Raw genomic sequence first — 23,756 nt, forward strand, 5'->3', positions numbered from 1 at the left:
GTTGGTTTTCAAGAGTTGTAAAATCTTCATAGCCTGGGAAATGAACAGCAGACCAGAGGTTGCTCAAGAATAATTAATAAAAATATATTTGCTATCAACATTTTTACATCCTTTACATTAACATTATTAGACCCCCAATTTATGGCTGATTTTTATTCTGTTACATAACAGAATTTCCATTTTTATTATATGGGGTAATAGATTAGCAGTTATGGTTTATTATGGCATGGCACAGCGTCCTGCACCGTATACGGACACATATATATCTTTACCACCATGATGGCTCCCATGTCAGAATTCTGAGGTCCGGCCTTGCATTGGCATTCATTGCAGTAGTAAAAGTTGCATGATCAAGACCCTCCATTCAAAAGCGTATTTGTACTGTAAAATATCTTCCTGTTTTGTGATTTTTTATTAATTGCAATGGATTAGCAAGCTGGTTTTCTCTAAATAAAACATGTTGTACAGCTGACACTCCTGAAATCACCCTCATAATATAAGCTCAAGAAATATTGTGCTGAGTCATTGCACATTATAATTTTTCATTTATTTTGCTTTATACAACTGCAGAGGTTTCCGTTTTCAGAATCAGTCCCTGCAATAAGAGCTCCAAACATTCTACTATTAAGTAGTATCCTTTAAATATATGCAGTGTTAGTAATTCAACATGCCAGGTTTTATTTTAATACCTTTGAACCCTTTTCCTTTTTAAGATGTCTTATTAACAATTCAATCTATCAACACCGCATTATTTTTTCATAATCCCAAACTTACAAGCATTTGAAGAAGATCAACATTAAAAAAATGGAAAAAGAAGAAACTAAATGAAACCACCACACTGCAACCTGAAAAAGTAGCCATAAAAATTGGTTTTATAACAGAATACTTTTTGAAGTAATTGGCACAAAGACTGTTCTAGTGCAGATTGCTGCAAGAGCGCTCTTGGCAAGAACATCATAAGCACTAGCAAAACTTTAATATGCTCAAACAGCCAAATACAAACTGACACCAGGAACCCATGTGTGGCAACAAACAGGAAAAAAATAAAGTATCTCAATTTAATACAAAGCTATATACAAAAGGATCAATTTTTACAATTCGTGGTTTAGCATACAATACAGCTGTCCTCAGAGTGAATACAGAGTAGCTATACATAAGAAATTAGAATTATCAATTCGGGGGAATTTCTCAAGAGTCCTTTTGATATGTAATACAGCAAATATAATGACTAAGAAACCAGACATCAATGCATTAAATGAGATCAGGTTGAGATCTATTTAGAAAAGACAGGTTTAAGCTGGAAAAAGAATCTCTTTGATATGACCTCCAGAGCAGACCATTTGCAGAAGGATTCAAGATGAGCAGATTTACCCTTGCATATCTGCTTGCTTCACAGCTGCTTTTAAATATAAACTCTTAAATATCTAATATTGAGTTATTGCAGAATTAAGTCTATATAGTAAAAAAAAGATTAAGAACCTGGGATTTTCTTATACTTCTAGCAAATGTAATAATAGATTTTGTACGTTGAATTTTGAGGAATAAATGAAACATAGTTAATTTAAAATCTAGCTAACATAACTAACTTAGTTCTAAATGATCTGTTATAGAATCTGGCTACTGCTGGTCTAAGCTAGGAATCTGGAATGCCTCAGAATTTTTGGTAGTCTGCATCCCTGATTTAAGGCCAATACTTTTTTAACCCTGAAACTCAAAAGATAGCTCCACTTTAACAGGTTTTCCACTGCAAATCCCTTGGTGTTCAAATGTGTTGCATTTTTTTTTCCTCACGGAATGTTTGAAGTCCCCTTTAAAAATAATGCCTTGAGGTTATTTTTTCCTTAATACTATTTAAAGAAAGTTGAAAGCATTTAGCTATTGAAGTGTGCAGGGTTCTAATAAAGGAATTGTCATCCCTGCCCATAAGCAAACTCTCTCGGAGCTCACTGTTCCAGAGTTCTCGTGCTCCTGTCAGCAGTAAAAATTAAACCTGAAAAAGGACTTTTGTTGCATCAGTTCCAATGAGAGTATTGGGGGGTGGTGGAAACTGGCTACAACATTCTGCAACAGAAAGTCCGGAAAGGTTTTTTAAAAAAAGTTAGCCTGAATCCTGTATGTCAGGGCAACCAAATCTTGTTGCACTAAAGACAACCAATCATAAGTAATCTTCAGATGTAGTGTCTTTATTTCTCTCTTTGGAGAGAGAAATAAAGTTTTAATTATTTTTTTCTTTTTTTCCTACTGTTTTATTTGATATAGTTCTTAGCAGTCCAACAATTACCTTAGGTGATTCTCTGCACAGTGAGCAAGGACTAGATAAAACAAAATATCTGATATTAATGCATTTTTCCCACACACAGAGAAAAAAATGTAGAAAATGCTGTTGTCTGTAAAGACAGAAATGGCTTCCCCAACCTGGCCTTGATTAAGACAGTAATGTTTATGTTCTACTCAAGCTCTTCACCTGGGGTTGCAACCCCAGAATTCATTCTGAAGTTAGTCAAGAAAAGTCATATAGGAAGTCATAAGTAAGAGTGACTTCACTATTTTGTGGCTAAATGGGTGGAAAGATCTGAGTTTTTCTCATACTAGAGCAGGGACACACCATGAAAAAGGCTGAGAACTATCTGAATGTCATTAATACCAAGGTTCCTCTGCTTGTGCTAATGGTGCCTGGTACAGGCTCTTACACAGAGAAGCAACCATTCTGTGTATTTTAATACTTGCATGGTTTCCCCTAGTATGGCCCCATTTCCACTGGCTGTGTACAAATACACAAGTTCTACTGAGAGATGTTGGACAACAGAATGTGTGAGCTTTCCTGCAGAATACCACAACTGTGACAGAAGCAAAGGTGGAGATGGGTAAAAAAGATTAATTTCCCATAATTATTAACATGCTTTCACCTTCTTCCCATCAATGTCACTTATATGAATCTAAACTACAAATTTTCAATTTACAAGGGGAAAACATACAGCAAAGTATATGAGCTGACTTTATGAAAAATACAACTGCGAATTTCAGAAAAGCTGCTGCAGGTGGCTAGTAATGCCTCCACATCCAGATGGCGAAAAGGAATGATCATCGGATGGGAGACAAGAGTCTTCTGGCATGTCTGCCAACATCTAGTCTCAGTAGTTCTCTGACTGTTCTCAGCATTATATTTGAACAACTTTAAACAGTCTCACATGGTCCTGATAAAGAAAGTAGCTGGCATTCAAACTGCAAGCCCCAAGCCCTAAAGTGGCTTTACAGAGACTCTGGCTGTAGCAGAAGGCTAGGGTGCACCATGACAGCCCTTCCAGAGAAGCAGCTGTGTGACCTTAACAGCAGCTGTAGCAGGTCAAACCAAAGGCCTGCCTAGATCAGCATCCTCAACATGTCACTCAGGCTGGCTAAGGGAGAGTATCAGACTAGGCAAGCATCTAATGGCATTTCCCTTATGTATTCTCCCAGCACTTCCTGAGGCACAGGCATGTTCTTTGGTAAGCTTTTGGCATTCATAGTGCCCTGTGGCAATGAGTTTCACTGTTGAAATCTGGAATCGGTAAATGCCTCCTTTTGCTTGTTCTGAATTTGTCTTTTACTACTTCAATTTTGTTCCCCACGCTACATATTGAGAGATTGCAGAAAATTATACCCCATTCACCTTCTCCATACACTGGTGTTTTCTATCATGTGCCTCCATAGTTATCTTTCTTCAAAGCTGAATCTCCTAGGTATATTTTAGCTGTTCCACAGCATTGATCAATGTTGTCACTTTTTTGCTGTTCTACGATCTTCAGTTTGAGATGAGGTGGGATAACAAGTGCACAAGTATTCAAGATATAGGAAAAACATTGATTTATACAATGATATAATGACATTTTCTGTTTGATTTTTAATTTCTTTCCTAATAATTTCTTAGCACTCTGTTTGCTCTCTGACCACTACTGAGCACTAAGCTGTTCTTTTCATAAACCTCTCATTACAACTCCAAGGTACCTCCTCTGAGCAGTAACAGCTGATTCAGAGCTCTTCGTTGTATATATACAGCCAGGATTGTATTTTGTGTATTACTTTACATTTACCTGAACTGAATTTTATCTGCTATTTTATTGCCCCTTCACACAGAATCATGAAGTTCTTGTGCTACTGTTCATGTTAGACTTACATTTTTACAATCCAATAAGCACTGCAACTTTCCTGTTCACCTTGGTTTCCATTTAATTTATGAATGTGTTGAGAACAAAGGCCCCAGGAACAGCAATCTCTCTGAAAAAGCAGCACTGACTGCTTAAACTGAGAAAACTGACCATTCCTGGGTTTTAGTTTTTAAAGCACTTACTAATCCATGAGAGGGTCCTCCCCCTCCACTGGGAGCTTAATTTCTTTCAGACTTTTGGTCAGGGATGGTGCTGGTTCCCATGCTGGAAATGCAGCTACTCTGTATCTAATGGAAATCCCCTGTAGACACACTTGCCTGAGAAAGCTTTGCAAAAGTCTTTGACTTTTCCTTGACATATTGTATTTACTCAGATGTCTACCAATTCTATTTTTATTTTAGTTTCAGTAGAAGTGTTCTAGGTTATGAACTCCCTTGTGCTAAGACACAAGGAAGGTGGTGCCTACTGTTTACACTAAGCACTGTAAATTAAGGTATATGAGAGGAACATATCTACTAGGAGGCGTCCTTCCTGAAACAAATCTCTGTATGACTTTCTGCAAAAAATGAGAATGAGTATACAGACTTACTCTGCACAATTCTGTGAAATGCAATGAAATAATACTGATAAATTAATGGAGACACACAAACTGTGTGTTCAGTGGCAGTGATACCAATAGGTCATAAATGTTTGGATCTCAGGCTCAAGCTCCTTTCCATAGACGTGTGACCTGTAAGCCTCTAGCAACATCCTAAGCCTCTCCTGAAACTTTTGAACAATGTGAAAATATATACTTTCAATCAAATCAAATCAAATTTTCCCAGAAATATTCAGTGATGTGATCTGTTTCATGTCAAATCACCCCAATTTTGCAGAAGACTGGTGACCCAAAATCAAGTTAATTTTGTGGAGAGGAGGGGTTTTGTGGGTATTTCAAGAAACTGTCCTGTCATTACTAGCTGAAGTCACCCAAACAAGGTATGTGATTTCTCTTTGAAGAAAAAACTTTTATTCCACTTGGAGATGGATGGTCTTTGCAAAGCTCTGACCTTCTCCTTGACAGCTACAAATGGACTACTATTTATGATTTGTTTCTATAATCCACTTAATGTAGCAAGCTAGATTATAGATAGCAATTTATTCATAAAAATCATAATAAAACAGCTTTGTTTTAAATGCCAGATGTGGATAAATGGCGAGCAAGAACTGATGAGACAAGATTCGTGTTCTTGAATCTACACTGAAGAATTATGGCAGCTTCTTGCTTTATCTGCATTGGAATCAATTTAGTTACTTTTAATTCACTGATTTTCTGTTGTTTGCTTAACATTTATTAATTGATTGTCATACTCATGCAATTAATTCAAAAGTTGGCAAGTTTAACATGCAGAGATTAATTTTCTTTTACTAACCCACCACCTAGAATATGTTTTTTTTGAAAAACAGGTTACCAAGAAATTACCTCCACATCAATCATATTTATGAATGAGATACAGTAGGGGTGTTGTATGCCATCTGTCAATCCACACTGAACCTTTCCTTATATTTGACTAAGTTTTTCTATGTAATTTAATAAAATTACAAGAAAAAATTAGGACAGCTCTGTCTTTCACTCACTGCAGTCCTAACCAAAAGTCAGGTTGAACACCTAGGACTTATCCTCTGCAAGGCTGGGAGTCTCTCATTGAAGAGTATGATGCATCTCAGGTCGAACTGAAATAAATGGTACACCTGCCCCATCATCTGGGATCTGCACCTTCACAACAACCTTCAGGTTGCTCAGCTGTCAACTGTTTCTCATCTGGAATGAGAGCCATTCATTTGCCCTTCATGTCACACTCATTTATGATGGCTGAAATGTTTATTCAGAAGGGGAGTAGAGATAATGAGCAAGGTTTCTTTGCTCTTGGTTACCAGGACCTATTCACAAGACTTCAGACTCACTCACTGTGTTCCTCATTGCAACACAAAACAGCAGAGAGTGAGAGAAAAAATAGTGTTCCCAACTCTCATTATTTTAATATAACTTTCACCATATTTGGTGTTTAACTGAAAGCCTCATTTTCTGTGTTTTTTCCCCTCTGTGTGTCACTCAGGCTTCTGCTGTAAACTGGTCGAATCGATAAAATAGACTTTTTTATAGAGAGAGGCAAGGAATATGCCTTAGACAATGAGTTTCTTTGTGGCCTATACAAGGCTAGAATGGACCCAAGCATTTTGATCTCAAAATGAGGATTTAATATCTCTCACAGACAGTACAGATGTTCAGATAAATCTGCAGAGTTAGGTACAAGAAGACACACAAAATGAATTCAGCACTCAATGCAGACTGTAAGACACATGAGTATGCAAGCTGTGACGCATGGAAGTGCTGTAGGGCTTGTAGGAACCCAACCCAGACATTTATTTATTTTTGCACAGAAACCAAACCATGGCCCCGTTTCTCTCTCCTGTAATGTTGGGAAAACTATGTAGAAGAAAACTTTAGTCTTTTCAGCATTTGAGTTAAAATCGGAAGGTAGCTCTTTATGTAACAACTAAGGGTAGAACATACATGTACATTCATATATGCTTTAATCACATGACAAGCCCACTGATTTAGTGGGACTAGATCCATGGTCTATTTGCAAAATAAGAGTCTAAATGATCTTGGCATCCACTAATAAGATTGTGAGAAATGTAGATAATATTTAACAAATCAAGATCAGTGGGTTCCTATAGAATGTAATAGAAATCTATAAAACAAATGTGAAAAGCCTTAGAACAGTATCTTTTTGATGGGTTTTAAAACCATCCCATGGTAATCTTCAGCAAGCACATAAATTCTCTGTTAAAATCTATGAGATTGTTAAAGATACCTGGAAAAAGGATATCACATCATTCTTATTAACCTGGTAGAACTTTTCAGTAAAGAAAGGGAAATAGGCTAGGAACATATGTAAATCTTGGAGTCTTATATATTTTGACCTGGTGAGTCATTAGTAGCCCACTGCACATTGATCTACACCCCTGTGAAACCCCGTGGTGCCTGCTATTGCTTAGACCATGTAAAACAGCTCAGGATTTAGCTCGTTATCCTGTTTAAGTCACTTTATTGTTATTTCTCTTGTTTTGTCATCCACTTATGCTGAGCACCTTCCTTAAATCTCAGGTGATATCCACAGGACACTTTGTACAAACATGTGCTTCGAATAATTGACTGTCTAGTTTAGCTGCTAAATTTAAAGCAAGCCAGGGCTATGGCACTGTATATTTTGTTGGATATATTTTCTGGCTTTGTGGGGTATTGGCTGCACGATCTGATAAAAACTGAGGCTAAATGAACTCTACAATTTGTATTCCTACAGCCACAAGTTTATTGGCTTGTTTTTTCTTTTTTCTTTTTTTTCCTTGGCTCTGTCTGTAAGGTTCATTACTTACAGTTACTGCAGAATCAATTTGAAATGGCCAAAATCAGTGATGGAATTTATAGCACAATAAACATACTGCCATACAAGTGCTGTTACACATGAAAGGGTCTCGGAATATTCTTTTCAGCAATCCTTCTATATAGCAGAGTGTTCTGTTTTTATCAATTTAACGGAATCATCACAGGCATATTCTGAGAGGTGTAATCCTGACAGCTACACAGCAGATTTTCTCTGAGGCAGATATTTTTACAAGAAAACAATATTATTGATAAAATCTTAGCATATCAGAACACAGAAAAGAAACTGAACATATTTTTTTCATTCTCCACATCAGGCATTTGCAGTTCCATTCCCGCCCCCCGCCCCACCAAACCAGAAAGAGTTTATGAAGAAAGCATTCTCACGCTCCTTGTGATATATATTAATTAGTTATCATTTTAGCAACCCTGAAATCTAGAGCAAGAGCACATGGTGGGCACTATGGTGTGTGGAAAATGTGGAGGGCACTTGAAGCTAAAACATGAAGTATAGCATCAGTAGTTGCCTGTTTATAAAGTTTATAAAGATTCACATTTCTACTTAGTCTATTTTTCTTTCCAAGTGTCTCTATTATAGACATCTCATATTTTACACCATTTTGAAGCACAGAAAGTTTTAACTTTAGCATGATGCATTGTGAAAAAAATACAGAAAAGACAGATGGCAGGCTGTCCTCCCCAAAACTCGATTTCATAATATGCATGTGATTGCTAATAGGCAGGCACTAAAAAACAATTTTCCTTGACGGAGAAGAGCTGATAAATTGTCAACATAAACTTCATCTGTGGTTGCTCCAGTGATCTAAAGCTCTTCTGTGAGTTTTGTACCATCAAAGTCTGCATCTTACAACCATATCAAAATTTATGAATGCATATGACTATAAAGTGACTGAAAACAACCCATAATGCATGTTTGTGTATTGTGAATCAGCTCCTTGCTTCTTCAGGAAAAACTGTGTCCAGTACCCCATTCCTAACCTTGGGCATGTGACTGTGGGAGAGCCAGACTGTGTTCAGTGATGTCCTGTGAGCTAATTAAAACAGAGCTCTGCATCTATGTATCTCTTAAACATAGTGCTAGGTCTAGTGGTGGACTGACCTAACCAACATAGTCTTTGTAACAATACAACAATGTGAAGGATCACAAGAACTGAAAGCAGTTGATTAGTTAGGAAAAAAATATACATTTCTGAGCACTTGAGCAAGGAGAAATGAATGAAAAGACTAATAAGGTAATGATTTTCAAGAAGAGAAATGTTCGTCTAATATTTCAGAGAAAAAACATGCCTGGACCTTCCAATATATGTCAAAAGTGAAAGGGCTCATTGAGTTCACATGAAATAAAATTAAGCACTCCATTCATGCATGCACAAATTCTTGGGGAAAATGCCCAAACTATTTGTACATAGAATGAGACACATTTACATTGAAAGTGCAGAGTTCATTTCAGATTTAAACATCTCACTGTAACTGGTAACTACTAATTTTGATTTTTTAAAGGCTTATAACTATTAAATATTTGCACGCCTGTATGAATTCAGATCTTATTTCTGAGAATAACTGAGAAGCAGTAACTCAACAGCAGATGAGCTGTGACTGCTCTGTTATAAGCATATTTGCCTGGAACAAAATAATGTGATGATTCCACCACATATTTAATTGCAAAAGTTTCATAAAGTTTGATTGTGAAAAGACTATGAAACATTTTGATCTGGCTTTTTTTGTTATACAGAGGAGACACTACTTGCAAGTACGTGACCAGTTCTGTAAAGTGAAGCCATGGAAAGAATCCATATTTCTTGAACCTTCTTTTAATGAGAGCAATACTGTAAATTTTAAAGGCACTGGACTTGCATCCTGTTGCTCTAATTGTTTCCAGGCTATACTACTCTTCATATGTCCCCTAAATAAAAAAAAAAACTGAAACAAAAACCCAGCAGTACACCAAGAATAGATCTCAGATTTAGGAAATATTGCCAAACTAGGCAGATATGCTCTTTTCCAAGTATATTTGGATAGAGCCACTGATGTGCTATATTGTTTGGTTTAGGATGGAAAATTATACAAAGACTAGAATTATAATTGGATAAGTCTTGTACAAAGGAAAGGGGTATGGGAGCTTCTAATGTGCTATCACAAACAAAAGTGGAAAATATATTGTTTACAACTGATGAAACAGACCTTGGCTATGTCCTTTTAATGGCAAGCAATTCACACAGCAATGTGCACAAGAAGTTCAGAAAGAATAAAATACCTATCCATAAAAAGTGAAATAAAACTTGTAACCCTCTTCAGGGTAACCTCTTCAGAGCTCAGACCTCTTTATGCAATCCGTATGGATTCCCAGTAAAGGCTCCTATATGAAGTTTGTAAGAAAATTACCACTTCTTGTAATACACTTACTGTTTTCATTTTGGGGGGGTCTTTTGTATGAATTTTAAATAATGGAGAAAATTAAGATAATTGTGCTTTCCCAAGCTTGTTCTCAGATACTGATTATTTTCCTTTAAGCAGGCACAAAATTCTTGGTTCTAAGGAGGGACAGCCAAAAAATATAGCAGTAACAATTAAAATTTCTTATTTCATACTGGTTATAGATGCATTAAGGTATATAAGCTCCAGGGTCAGTATAAGCCTTGCTCAGCTTTCTTTAAAAGCATTGGGAGTAATAAAGACTTCCATTTTATCTTCAGTGAAATAATACTGCTGAAATATCACCTCATTTTTGATGTCAGCAGTGATTTCTTTTTACCTCCATGATGTCAAATGGGAATTATTATTATTAGAAAGATGGCTTCCTAATGATGCTGTAAAAAGGAGAAACTGAAACTATTCCCACCAAACATCTATATTCTGCCTTCTCCATAGGGTAAAGCAGATGGGCTCAACCAAACGCCATTCTTTGGCTAGTATTAGTGCATTAAACAGACAAATCAAGAGGCATGCTTAAACATTTAGAACAGAAGCATAGTGGCTTGTTTGGTTATAAAGTGGTGTACATGCACTCTGGACAATAGAGAAAAAGGACATTTATACTATAGGAATTCTCTGGGAAACATGGCCTGAAACATTCATGATCAATTTTCTGTTCTAGAAGCTAAAAACTGCAAATCAGTGTCCAGATCATTATCCAGAAGTCATTGCACCAGGTTAAGTCAACAAGTACAAGGAATGAAAGCCTCACATGATGGTCCTTGTTTGACTACCGGCTTCATGTGTGGTATACTGGTGATGGATACATCACTGAAATGCTCTGTGCCTTTGTTCTCCCATTCTGTCAAATGAGCAGGTACAGAGGAACCTTGCTTCATATGACAGCAAATTATACTAAAAAACTTGGGTTTTGAGTAAATGATGGGCTTTGAACCTTATGCAACCACCTATTCATGTAGAAAGTCAGTGAAGAGCAGCTGCAAAGTAGTACTATCTGAGTGAGTGAATGGGGCATTTTGGTTTGCTAATACTTTCACTTTGGTCCAAATATAAAAAGCTACAGTGCATAATGATTCCCTACCATTTTTACATGTGCTTATTACATGTATTGCTTCACACTAGTTGATAAAGCATGGAGGTCTTTAGGGTGGAGAAATCTATGGTGGATGTAAAAAAAAAAAATCAAATTGAAAAAAAAAAAAGTATCTATATAAAGTTTGTTTGTTCTGAAATAAGAAAGACAAAGTTTGCAAGGAACCAAGCGAGCTGTCAGCTGAGGAGGTGGATACCACCAGCTCTGCTCCTCTCCCACAACAAGGTGGCAGGAACAGCAGCCTCAGGGAGCTCCCCTGGACTAAATCCAAGCGGCAGGAAAATGTGTTTTTCTGCTAGTACTTTGCTTCTGTTTCTTTCCGAGGAAAAGAATTTTGGAGTAGCTCTTCTACAGCTAGTGGTAGCCCAGTTGAGAGCAGGAGTTCATATTTTTCTAGGTTTTCTGTGAAGGTTCTGCTAAATTTCACACTATCTGATCTGAGTACTTTTTTATTTAGCATCTCATTTTGCCTGTTCAGGGCAACTATCAAAACAAAGGAAGTACCAGCCTGAGAAAATGAAGTGTGATGTGCTGGAACACAGAGATGATTTGACAATATTCATGCACTAGGAAGAAAGGCTGAGGATGAAGTACAGCATGTAATCACAGTTGGCTCTGACACAAACAGCCATTGTTATCTTTGGCAAGTTACTTGATCTCTTGGTATGTCAGCACTTTCCAGCCTCAGAGGAGTGTTGCAATACATTCATTAATATAAATGACATTATAAGCAACAGGAAAAAGCCAATAAAACATAATGCTTTACACAGGTAAGAACCTGCACAAAAGGCTAAAGAAAATGTAAAAATCATGTGGGAATTACGGGTTAAAAAGTAAATGAGAAATAAAGATGTTTTTCCAAGTTCATGATGAGATGAAATCATAATTCAGTGTTTATCTCATTGTCGCACAATGCAAATAAATAAATGCAGGTATTATATCACTAAGAAGATGTGAAGAGTAGGGAGCAGGAAAAAAAGGAACTTTTAAAAGGATTTGGCTTTAACAGGACAAAGGAACAGCCTGATCCTTATGAAATGTGGGCAGCTAATATTTCAGCATGTATTGAATACAATAATCAATGATGAAGGAAAAATTACAGGGAAGTAATTTATAATGACAACACTTAAATAGTATTTTAAATTTTTCAGCTGTTTGTAAAAGATATTTTCTCTACTGTTTTTTAAATTTCAAAGAACATGTGATTGTAAAACATTAATGAGACCCAACTTGTGTAGCTGGTATATAAAATGAGCTGTACAACCTTAGCTATTCAAGGGAACATGCATGGTGGCCTTTCCTTTGTGGAGTGGACATGGAGACGGGCAATAATCCACAGGTTTACCTCCTTGAGTGCAACAACTCTGCTTTTTCCTGGTGTCTTCATTACGTACACATGAATGAACAAAGGAACTTCCGCTTGCCCACTAATACAGCCTGTGACAGATCACAGTGTAATGAAAGTAATGTCTGAGTGTGTAGGTTCCACATTTGTGGAACAACTTTATTCCTAGAAGGTATTCTTGTTTAGAATTTTCATGCAATTCTTCAAGAAAATATTTACTTGCAGAGGCAACAGTGAAAAATACTCTCTTGCAAAAATATATTCTTCTCCCTCTAGTTAACTCATCACAGTTCTACAAAAGCTAGATACACATATGTGTTTGCATAAGATATCAGGATTATATCCTTATGACTATCAATTCGAGACTTATATTTTCTATTCAACAGCTATTGATCTCATGTTACCAGATCAAGACAATGTGCAACAATGAGAAACACAATGAGAAACAGATTTTCTTAAATGCAAAATTCACTGAAATGCAAGTTTAAGAACCTTCCATTCAGTTTCATCTTAGTTCTGAATTTTTTTGACTGTTTCACACTCAATAAAGTTTTACCAGTGGAAGGATGATCCTGCTTCTGCAAGTATCTGCTGAAGAGCAGGAAGATGCTCTCATCTACATTAGCTTAATATTAGTAACATTTTTTTAATGTATGAGTTTATTGTCTTTTCCAAGCATACTTTGGACAAAAACTGTGACCTGTTGAAAGTGTAGGGATAATTAAAATGGTTATTAGTGTTTGCATTTGCACATCTAAGACAATGTTTACATTATGAAAAGGAGGTGGGCCAAAATATCCACTGGCAGCAGTTACAAATCAGCCAAGTGGAGCAGAGATGTTGGCAGCAGCATCTGCCTGTCCTAGAACAAATTCTGGCTCGTGATTCTTCACAGTGCGGTTTTCTTTGCTACTACATAAGGCATACTCCCAATCATTAACAATAAGCAATGGCAGACAACACTGGTGGATAACTTAAGAAAACTCTGTGGACTGAAGATCTCTCATTTTCAGTAGGCATTCCCACCTGGGAGCATGACACCTTTCTTGCAGCATGTAATAGGAGGTATTTTCTGGTTCCGACTCTGGTGAGATCTCATTATTCTCATCCCGCTCACTGATCTCTGTTTATTAACACTGCAACGGGTCTCACACTGCACTACTAGTTCATCTAGATAATTAGTGCTACTTATGAAAGTGAGACAAACGTTTTGTTTCTCTATGACTCAATAAAACTTGGTTCTTGAAAGAATACCAGATTTGGCTTGGAGCTGATCTCTGTCCATTTTTAATATTTTATTATGTATCAGAGTAAATCTTGATCTCATAATTTTCTTTCACTGTTATATCCACTGACTTTTAAGAAAGGTAGCTTCAGAATTATACTGCCTAAAGATCAGAATCAAAGGCAATTGCTGCTAATTTGGTGATATTATTAACTTTTCAAATCACTTATTCTTTGAAAACAGAATTTATGAAAATAGAACATCTCCCAGAAAGCAATCTGTGTTTGCTCAATTTTATGTTTTCTTCTCTTTCAGAACCCAGTTTGTGATTTCCCATTTAGAGAGTCTGGAACACACTGCAACAAAATCACAACTCTGAAGCCATATGACCATTTAAGACAATATCTGAGGAGAAACACATCCTGATACAGGAGTCAGGAATACTACAGCTGCAGTCATCATGAGGAACGATGAAAGCTTGAGTCTTTCTTTTCAAGAAGACTGCTATTAAAAAGGCCTTTTATATAATACTAACTAGTTAGTTTCATTAGTGCTACTGCAAAAATGAATGCCTTACATACATTTATGTCTCCAGATGGTAGAACAGTGCTATAAATCCCATTTAAAAGATGCTCAGCCCTGAAAATGTTTTTTTGAGAAGGTAGAGTTAGTAGCTGCTGAAAACTTTTAAAAAAGTGGTTAATGTATTTAGATGCTATGTGTGAATCAAGCTTTTCCAGACAGCTCTCCTAATAGAATCTCACAGCTCTATAGCAAGGCATAAAATGAACTCTAGTCTTCTTAATCCTGTTGCAGACCATCTTTTCTTGAACCGTATCTTTATATCTACAAGTAGATACTTCATAAGACTCAGATTGGCCCATTAGTATTTTGTTCTTTTATAAGTAATGCTGCATCTTTACTAGCTAAGAGACTTCCTTTTGACTAAAAGGTCATCGATTTACATGGGTGAATTCTCGATCAGTTCTTTCTCTCTGACAAATTACCTTTAAGTCTTCCCAGTGCTGAAAAGTCTGGGGAATGCATGTGCTGACATTTAGAAAACTCTTCACATAATGCTTCCTGATGTTGGTTTCTTATTCCTTCTTCACTCAATTAAGGAGGTGTGGCAATAGCCATGTGATGAAATACTAAATTCTGCAGTTTTCTTTCTTCCTACAGAGAAAGGTCAGGATACCTTTCCGGGACAGAGCAAAATGCTTGACAGAAAAGATTTCAAGGGGGAAAAATAATAGAAGAGGAGAAAAGAATTTAGGCCAAGCTGGAATGTGGGGTATGTGAATTCCCTCAGGCCGAGGAGGGAATTAAATCTGACTCTAACATAGCCCACATCTGAGAAATGTACTAATCATTACACTGTTATGCAAAAAACCAGCTGCCTTCTCTTTCTTCCTCCTTCCTATTCCCCTGAAATGGAAGGTGGTTTTCTGCTGTGTTCTTAACTAGCCCATGATATATTCGGTCCTTAAAGTGATTTTGGAATAGGGACATCTTCTTTCTGAATTCCAGACGAGTCTTTCACTTAGATGGGAAACAATAATTTCAATTTTGGATTGAATCAAGAAAATGGTATCACAAGGCAAGTGCAATGGCATAGTTTTGTCTCTCTAACAGAGTTTTTGGCTCTCTTGCCCTCTTAGATTACTGAATCTAAATTCTGCCAAAAACTGCACTTACTTCAAATGCATAACTGAGATTTACAAATCTTGCCCTCTTCTAAAAAAAGAAATAATAAAAAAAATATTATTTTTAAATTGTGAATAAAGGCAGGAATTATGTGAAAAGGGCTGATAATAGAACTGCCATGGACATAAAATTTCAACGAGAAATTTAGATTCCATCTTCAAAATTGGCACTTAAAGAATTCTAGCTTTATGATTTTAAATGCAAAATCTGAGAGCACAGTCTCAGAAAATGTTTAATTTTAAACAAGTTGATAGAAAGGTACCATTGCACAAAACAAAAAATTGAATTCATGTAGACTACAAAGACTAATTTGTGAAAACACTTTTATGGGTTTTTAAATATTTAAAATATTTTTATATAGAGCAACTGATGTATGAGGCACAACTAACCAAATTTGAATCCTCCATTATTGAAATGCAGACATTAGATGTGCAACAAAACATCAAAATTTCTAACCGAAACTTGCTAAACCAAATTTTTTATAGAGTAATTTCCTCATTTTTATGCAGTATGTCCACCAGTGCTTCAGATTATGCTGCTAGGTTTAACAGTCCTCTGTGATTTAGTAAGTAATGAAGATAACTTTGCTCCCTTCATTGCAATTTGGTCAGTTTGTTCAAGCTTGCTTACTTTCCACAATTCTCTTACACATGAAGACCACCAGAGAGAAAAAACAGGTGTAAATACCTGCTCTTGGCATTGATAAGAGCTGTGATTCTGTAAAGCAGCAATGCAGGGCTTACACCTGTATCCAGTGCTAACATTTCTGCGCCACATTAAAGGATTTCAGAACTCCTGAATGTGATATACAAATAGCTGAAACAAAGTCCATTCCATTCATCTCCAAAGACTATGTATGTGCTTTTCCATAATTCCAAGACTCTTTTCAAAGACACCAAGGCCTCACTTCAAGGCAGAAGTATCTGAGTAACCTAGCAAATATTTCTTTTCTCAATAATACAGGCTCAAAAGTCTAAGGTTGTAAGATTTTGATCAGCACATGATAGCTGCTCTATTTACTTCCAGTTACTGAAGAGTCTGCAGTAGACTCATTGCCTTGTGACCTCAATGACTTTGATATTTTAATGACATGGAGACTGTTTCTTGTTGACACTGAATGGTCCAAGGCATCTAGGTAACACAGCAGATAGAAAGTACCACTCCAAGTAGGAAGGTACAGTCTGAAGGATTTTTAAGATGCCCTTAAGTCTGCTGATGGATCGCCATGAAGGTTGACTGCCAGCTTCTTGGGAGATTGAGAGGCAACAGATGTTGGTTATACCAAATTCAGAGATTGCCACAGCGACAGTAAAAGTACAAGGCAATCTCTTCATGTTTGCTTATCCACCTCTGTAATAGCTTATCATGAAAGAGCTACTCCATAAAACAGTAGAGGAATATGTATGGATATATACTAACATATCTGATGAGCTGATGAACTGGAAACTACTGGCAACTACTGGCTCTGATGATGTTTGATGCTTTGACTACTTTTTCATCCCAATAGTTATGCTTTGTTCAAGAGACCAGTATCAGGCTCTAAAGGTTTGAACAGAAAAAATCCTAGCACAATCTGACATGAAAGTAAATGTGACAAAACAATAACGTGATACTATAGGGGAGTAGGAAAAGTATCACTGGACTTGAACAAAGTAGTTTTCAGTTAAAATTTGCTTTGAGATATGCCTGACAATAGAAACATTGAAGGTGGGATAACTGTTAAGTGGACAGAATTGTGACCCTCAAATGGAGGAAAACAAATGGAAAAGGAGATAAAATGGAGACAACAAAAATCCAAATTAAACACAAAACTATCTTTTATTGATGAAAAAAGTTGAAAAAAGGACGATGTGATACATTTTCAGCAGAGAAAAAACAGTAAGTTTTTTGCATTATGTATCTTAGACAACAGCTGTAATGGTAATACATTCTGAGTTTTGCAGCGAATGGAATTATTTTTTTCTTTTTATTTATTTTCAATGTGTTTTATCAGATTTCTACATTTTATTTGCCTTTTTTTTTTTTTTAAGATTGTAGATATACTCACTGAAAACTGAATAGCTCTCTAGCACTACATGTAAACTCTTTTCCTACAAGCTCTGAGCCTAAGAATATTAAGAATGGGAAAATCCAATTCAAGGAGGGTGGTAGGGAACAATGAAAGGGAAGGAGAGAGGGAGGATTAATCATGTAACCGCTTTCCCATTTCAGACTTTTAAGGTAATAAAATTCATGGAAAAAAGGCCATTACCTCCATCTTTACGTATAATTCCGGACTAATTAAATCAGTCCAGGAAAGGGCTATAAACAGGGTTCATCTCATGTCGGAATGATCTGGAAAGGTCTCTTTGAGGTATACATAAGTGTATGTCTATCAGTGTGATTTTTGTTCCAACACTTCTTTTGATAGAAAATTAGTCCTGACTAGATCAACCCAAATGATTAATCAATCTCATTCTCTGACTGTTTTCAATTTTATGTGATTTTCCTGAGGCAGGGATCACTTGTTCTGAAAATTGGCTAAGCATCTTGTGGACCACCTCAATCATTTGCTATCTAAAGAAAACATTCATCAGCAGTCCTCAAAGCAAGGAAAAAATGGAGATGTGGTTCTGAGCTCAGTAAGAGTTTGGAACAAGACACAGCCACTTCACAAAGATGAAAAATTTTGTCACTGCTGGAGGATTGAATCCACAGGGAGCTGAATATCTTTGATAGAGGTAAAACCTGACTCACATAAGATACACAGTTCACAGCACACTTCTCCTGATGAATGTTTGTATGCTGATTCAGGAGGGTTACCCACTCACAGTGACACAAGAGCTCAAGGGAAGCTGTTAGCCAGGAGCCCTTGCTTTTTGCAGAGGGAAAATTCAGTGCTCTGTTGTATTCTGAAGGTGTGAGACAGTGGCTCCCAAGTCAGCCTGCTCTACCAGGATTTCCCACAGGAACTCTGCTGCACATGACCCCAGCTGGCATAGTGTTTCCTGAGTAAGTGCTGGAGGTCTTCCAGGGACCTCTGATGCAGAACTTAGCCAGCTCTTCCCATGAGCTTTGTCATTGTTATGTAACTGTTCTTTCCTTTGATAATTTCTTATAGCTGTACATCCATAAGGCTCATGGATCTTTCTTAATTTTAATAAAATATATACCTGAACGAATTCAAGAAGCCTTAAGTTTGTTCTGGCACTGGACTTTTAGAAATCAATGAATAAATCGCTCATGTTCCTAGAAGTGTTCCTAACATTCACTATAGCAGTTCAGTTTTATTATGCTTGTCTAATACACCAACTGAGAATGACATTTAAACAAAGCAGTTCTTAACATTCAGTTAAAAAGACATTCACGTGATCCAACTCTTCTAAAATGAATACACAATTTTTCTGGGTCTCACTGAGGCTATGTATAATTCTCCTTCCATTGAACACAGAGTGGCAATAACCATGCTTTTGAAAAACTGACAAAATACAATTAATATGGCTGGACACAGCTGAATTCAGCCAAACACTGTCAGTTACAAAATCCTTGAAAACGTCAAAAAGCAGAGGAACTACACGTCTATATTTACACCTGCTTAGGACTCACATACTGTTTATGCAATTTTACTCATGCTGACTTGCTGATGCCTCATGGAAAAATTTGGAAAAAAACAAATGTTTTATTTACAGACAGTTTTTTCAACTATTATACCTTCTCTTTTTATCCATTCTTTGTGTCTAGGAAAAACTAGCTAAAAAATGATATCTGATCTTTCAAAATTCATTCTGCTCTACCTGTGACATCTCAGTTATGGTTTTCAGTGTTTCCATGAGGCATTAGCAGGTCTAAGAGAAATGAAATAGTATTTATATGATAGACATTACTGAGTCTTTTTTTTGAGTAAAGGGTCTACTGTGAATTTCAAAAACTGTATTGTAATGAGCAAAAACCCCACCTTGTGAAGCCAGCCCATTCTAGATATGTCCTATTCTGGTGCTGGACTAACATTAGATTGTCAGGAGTCCGAGAAGAAAGAACGACAAAGTCCTTCACATGTCTTCCTTTTGTTCTCATCTACTTCTGGCAAAAAAATGTCAGACTACCAAATCCAGAGACGAATTCTCTATTTTTTCCCATTACTATTGGAAGAAAAATATCCCCCCGAAAAGCAAGTTCTCTGCCAATCTAACTTTGGCCTAGCCTGCATGGACCATGCCTGATCATAAAAATTAGTATAACTTCAATGACCTGCCCATTTATTCATTTATTTGCCTTCCTCCTCCTGAGACTGCCAGTACACTTCGTGGTCTTGATATCTTCTGAGACTTGTAAACTGGTCAGCATGAACAAGCACTGAGTGCATTCTTTCAGGTGTTGACAAGCAGTACACAGATCAAAATTTGTGGTGCCTTAAGGAACCACTGATTTGGACCTAAATTTCCATCAGCAACTACTTTAATCATCTTGACCCAGAAACCATCCAACACAAGGACTCCCAGTCATTTGCTTGCAAAGAAGACATTTCTACCAGATTTTTACTGTGCAGGTAGACTACCTCGATGCTATATTCACAGAGAATTTTTTGGGAAAAGTGAGCTGGGGAATTTTAATTCAAAGCTCCTCTAAATCTTCCTCTGAAAACTGAAAAAAAATGCTTGTGAAAGTTTTAAAATTAACATTGACAAGCAACTTCTTTAAATACACACACATTCTCAGACTTACTTTCTTGCACTACTCTTTTATCTTGCATAATACTTAACGGATGACATGTTTCATTCCGCAAGTTGACAATGTTAAAAATGTGCTATTCCTTCTAGTTTTAGTATACTGCAAAGCCACTGATAGCTACCGGCACCATGAGCGATATATGACTGAAGAAAAATGAGATTACTGCTGATAAGGAACAAGAGACTTTCATATCTTAAAAGAGTCTGAAATCCAGCAAATATGATCCCCAGCAGCAGATGCCCCTCAGACAGACAATGAAAGAAAAATGGTGGAAAAGTACACGTTGTGTCTTGTTGTTTCCTTCAGCCAGAATGGCAGTGAAATTAAATAGCTCCAGCATATTGTCTGCATGAAGAAATCCTACCTCTCTGGGAAAAACATAACCCAAAGATGACTAAAAGTCTAACAAAATGAGCAGTAATTTTCCACTATGGAAAAAGTGATGTTACTCTGACTCACCTTCTTTGGTAAAATATACCTTTACTCTGGAAGTGTTGCTCTTTTGAAGGCTATCATGCTGTTATCATCAATGTTTATCATCATAATGATCCATTTAATGGAGGTGTAGTACCAAAGCCAAACCTCAGGCTGGAAATATTGCATTAATGATTCTTTAACAAAAGGAATGAGACATATGCAAATGCAAAATAGCTCCTTTCTCTGTCTGTTAATGTGTCCCTGGAACATGAATGAACATAATTTAAAAATGTCAATATTTCATGCTAGAGTGCAACCCTTACCTTGTATCCTGACGACTTGATGTGCACGCCTCGCTTGGTCAGTGTAGATTTCATTCGGATGAAAAAAGAGCGCTCTAGAGTGTTGTCAGTGGTTAGTAAACTGGGGCTTGTAGATTCCACTAGGGAACAGAAAAAAATACATATACACATAATTTAGATTTTATACATCCCCTCTACGCTATTTTTCAGGTGCAATCCTTGAACTCACTAAAAATAAATGACTGATGGATGCTAAGAGTGTTGTAATCAATTTACCTCGTTTAGAAAACGTTTACTTAGCAAAAAAAAAAAAATTTGAAAAATATATGTATACTCAGTCTTCATTTTGAAGTTATTTTTCTCCATAGAATTTTTAACAGAGATTTGCCTCATTAACTCTTTCTTGCACAATTTTATTATGACTGGAGTTATTTTGTTAGGGTTTGACATTGTTTTAAAAACTGGGGAGTTCTTCAGATTCTGTCTGCTGAAATAGGCTGCAAATTCTGCAGACTTTCATTCCCTAGTCTCCACTCCTCACTTAAACAGTGATACCTAGGGTGACCCACTGCTGGTTTTGAGTGCCTTGATTTCCCCATTACTGAGGGTTAATTATTATCAATAAAGCACTGAGCAACTGAAAGCAAAAATGCTCATGTAAATGACACATATTATTATTATTGTCATCATCACCATCATCGTTAATTATTGGTGACTAATAAGTCACTAATGAAATATCTTTGTAGTCCAATTGAAGAGATTCCTCCTGCTTGAAACTATAGCTCTCACCTGTGCTTCCCACTCCCTCAACTGCAACCACTTAAAATAGTAAATAAATACTCTTAGTATAAACCATGATAAAATAGTGGGTACAACTCAAGTCAGTACTGAGATATTCTTTATATAAACTTTATTATTGCTATTTTTAACCCTGACAACCAACCTCTTCCCAAAATATTGTTCATGGGAAAATTCTGGAGCAGCTTACAATAAGCAAGCATTATTGGAGATTAACTAACTTTCAGTTTCAGTGAGTAATTAACACTGAATAAAAAAAGTTATTTTGAATTTATTCTGCTATTGTTTTGGGGAATTGACCAAACTACTAGTAGAAAGTATTCAAGTATTTAAAAGGCATTTGTTATACAGTCAATAGAAACACAGGAACTTGTTTGTGAGCTAAGGATTATATCGAATTGTCCTTGATTTGATATGGTCACGTTGTCCTGTGTTTGTGACATTTCAGCTCTATTGTGATGAAATAACTGTCAACAGTGCCCCTTTCTTTAGTGTTTCTTTTAAGATTTTTTTGTTTTAGAGAGCATGAATTCGATGTCATTTTAAATGTACAGCTCTTTATCACTCGAGGGAAAAGCAGAGCCATGTTATATTTAGTACTTTCATTTCTTCTGATTAAATATGAATTACTATGAAATTTTTCTCATCATCTAACACGCCATAATACGCCAACAGCTTTTTAATACACTATATAAGCACAAACTTCTGCTCTAAGAGTTTAATTTGCCCCTCTAATCCAATCACATCAACCTTATTTCTCTTATCAGAGATTCCCATTTTGAATTAAATGAGCTCATTAGTTTTAATCAAAAGCAGAGAGATCAAAACTTAAACGTAAATGCTTTAGATCAGAACTGTCAGTCAGCCGTGCAGTTCTATTTTACTAAAACACAAGATCAGAGACCCTTAGAACCAATTTTTTCTCGTAAGGGATGCCAAGAGCTTGAAGATGCTATATCTTTTTTTTTTTTTTTTTTTGCTCCCAAGGACAGATTATACATTTAAGGTTAGACTTAATTTAAAGCATTTTTTTTCATCCTGGTGGAAATGGGAAAGTATGCCATTCTGCTGTTGTCTCTTTCACATTTATTGGTGCTGGTCCTTGGAGACCTGAACAAATGTGAAGCCATCACAATCCATGCAACAAACCTGTCCTCAAAAAATTCAGCTCTGTTCAGCAATATAATCTAAGAAATAAAACTCTGAAAGGCAAGATATGTGTTTCAGGGTACGGGATAGTGGAACCCTGAAACAGGAACCAGGGTCACTGGATAGCAACAGTAGTGGTAAGATGAGGATCATAATTAATTATTAGTTTTATTGTACAGTACTCAACAGTGCAGTAGTTAAAGAGAACATTAAGAAACCACAGCATGGGTGCTTCCTGCTGTGTGAAGAAATGCTAAAATCAGCTTAACAAGTGTAGTTGTTGTAGTCCAGGACATTATGCTCTAGCACAGGCAATAAGTACAATATGTCCTCATGTGTTCTAATGGTAATTACCTAAACACACAGAAGTAATGTTAATTAAACACACAATATCTCGTGCTTGAAAAATGATCAGGCTGTAATACATACGTACCATTCCTAAGCAATTGAAATCAAAATTTCTCTTTCATACACAGTTTTATGAAAGAAAGGAAACCATCTGACATATAGTACAGTGTACTTTTCATTGAAATTTTCTGGGCTCATTTCACCTTATATCATAAGCTTAACATTATTTTGCTGTTACTATAGTATATACAAACCTATACGTCTCTGTAAGTGAATATTGTAAAATGCATATAATTTATCCAACAGACTGGAACAGTGTCTGTCATATAAATATGTATTCTAAATTGTTTGATTTTCTTTAACAAAAAGTACCTGAGAGCGTATGTGTGAGATTGGATTAGTTACCAAAAAGTCCAGAACAGCTTATGAACAGCTCTCTGAATCTCTCTCAGGAGAGAACCATTACGGCTGCTAGTACAAATCTGCATTCAGAGTTGCACCCACCCACAGCAGATACCGTAACAATGCTAACGGTGATTATGCATGCAGGATTTTAAAGGTAGGATGTGTACAGAACACATCCATTGATGTCAGTGAGATTTGCACAGGAATATGTGGAATAGGGACCATTATGAGTTC

At 36.4% G+C, this 23,756-nt stretch overlaps 1 protein-coding gene across 6 annotated transcripts in view; it reads right to left on the reverse strand.

The window, feature by feature from the left end:
* Positions 1–23,756, reverse strand: part of NPAS3 (neuronal PAS domain protein 3) — a 628,856-nt gene that overhangs the window by 39,811 nt on the left and 565,289 nt on the right. For all 6 annotated transcript variants that reach the window (XM_069784007.1, XM_069784009.1, XM_069784008.1 and 3 more), the window contains one exon: positions 20,844–20,962. In XM_069784007.1, coding sequence (XP_069640108.1) covers positions 20,844–20,962 — 119 coding nt within the window. The remainder of the gene's footprint in view (positions 1–20,843; positions 20,963–23,756) is intronic.

Source organism: Haliaeetus albicilla, chromosome 5 (assembly GCF_947461875.1).
Source record: "Haliaeetus albicilla chromosome 5, bHalAlb1.1, whole genome shotgun sequence".
Taxonomy (NCBI): Eukaryota; Metazoa; Chordata; class Aves; order Accipitriformes; family Accipitridae; genus Haliaeetus; species Haliaeetus albicilla.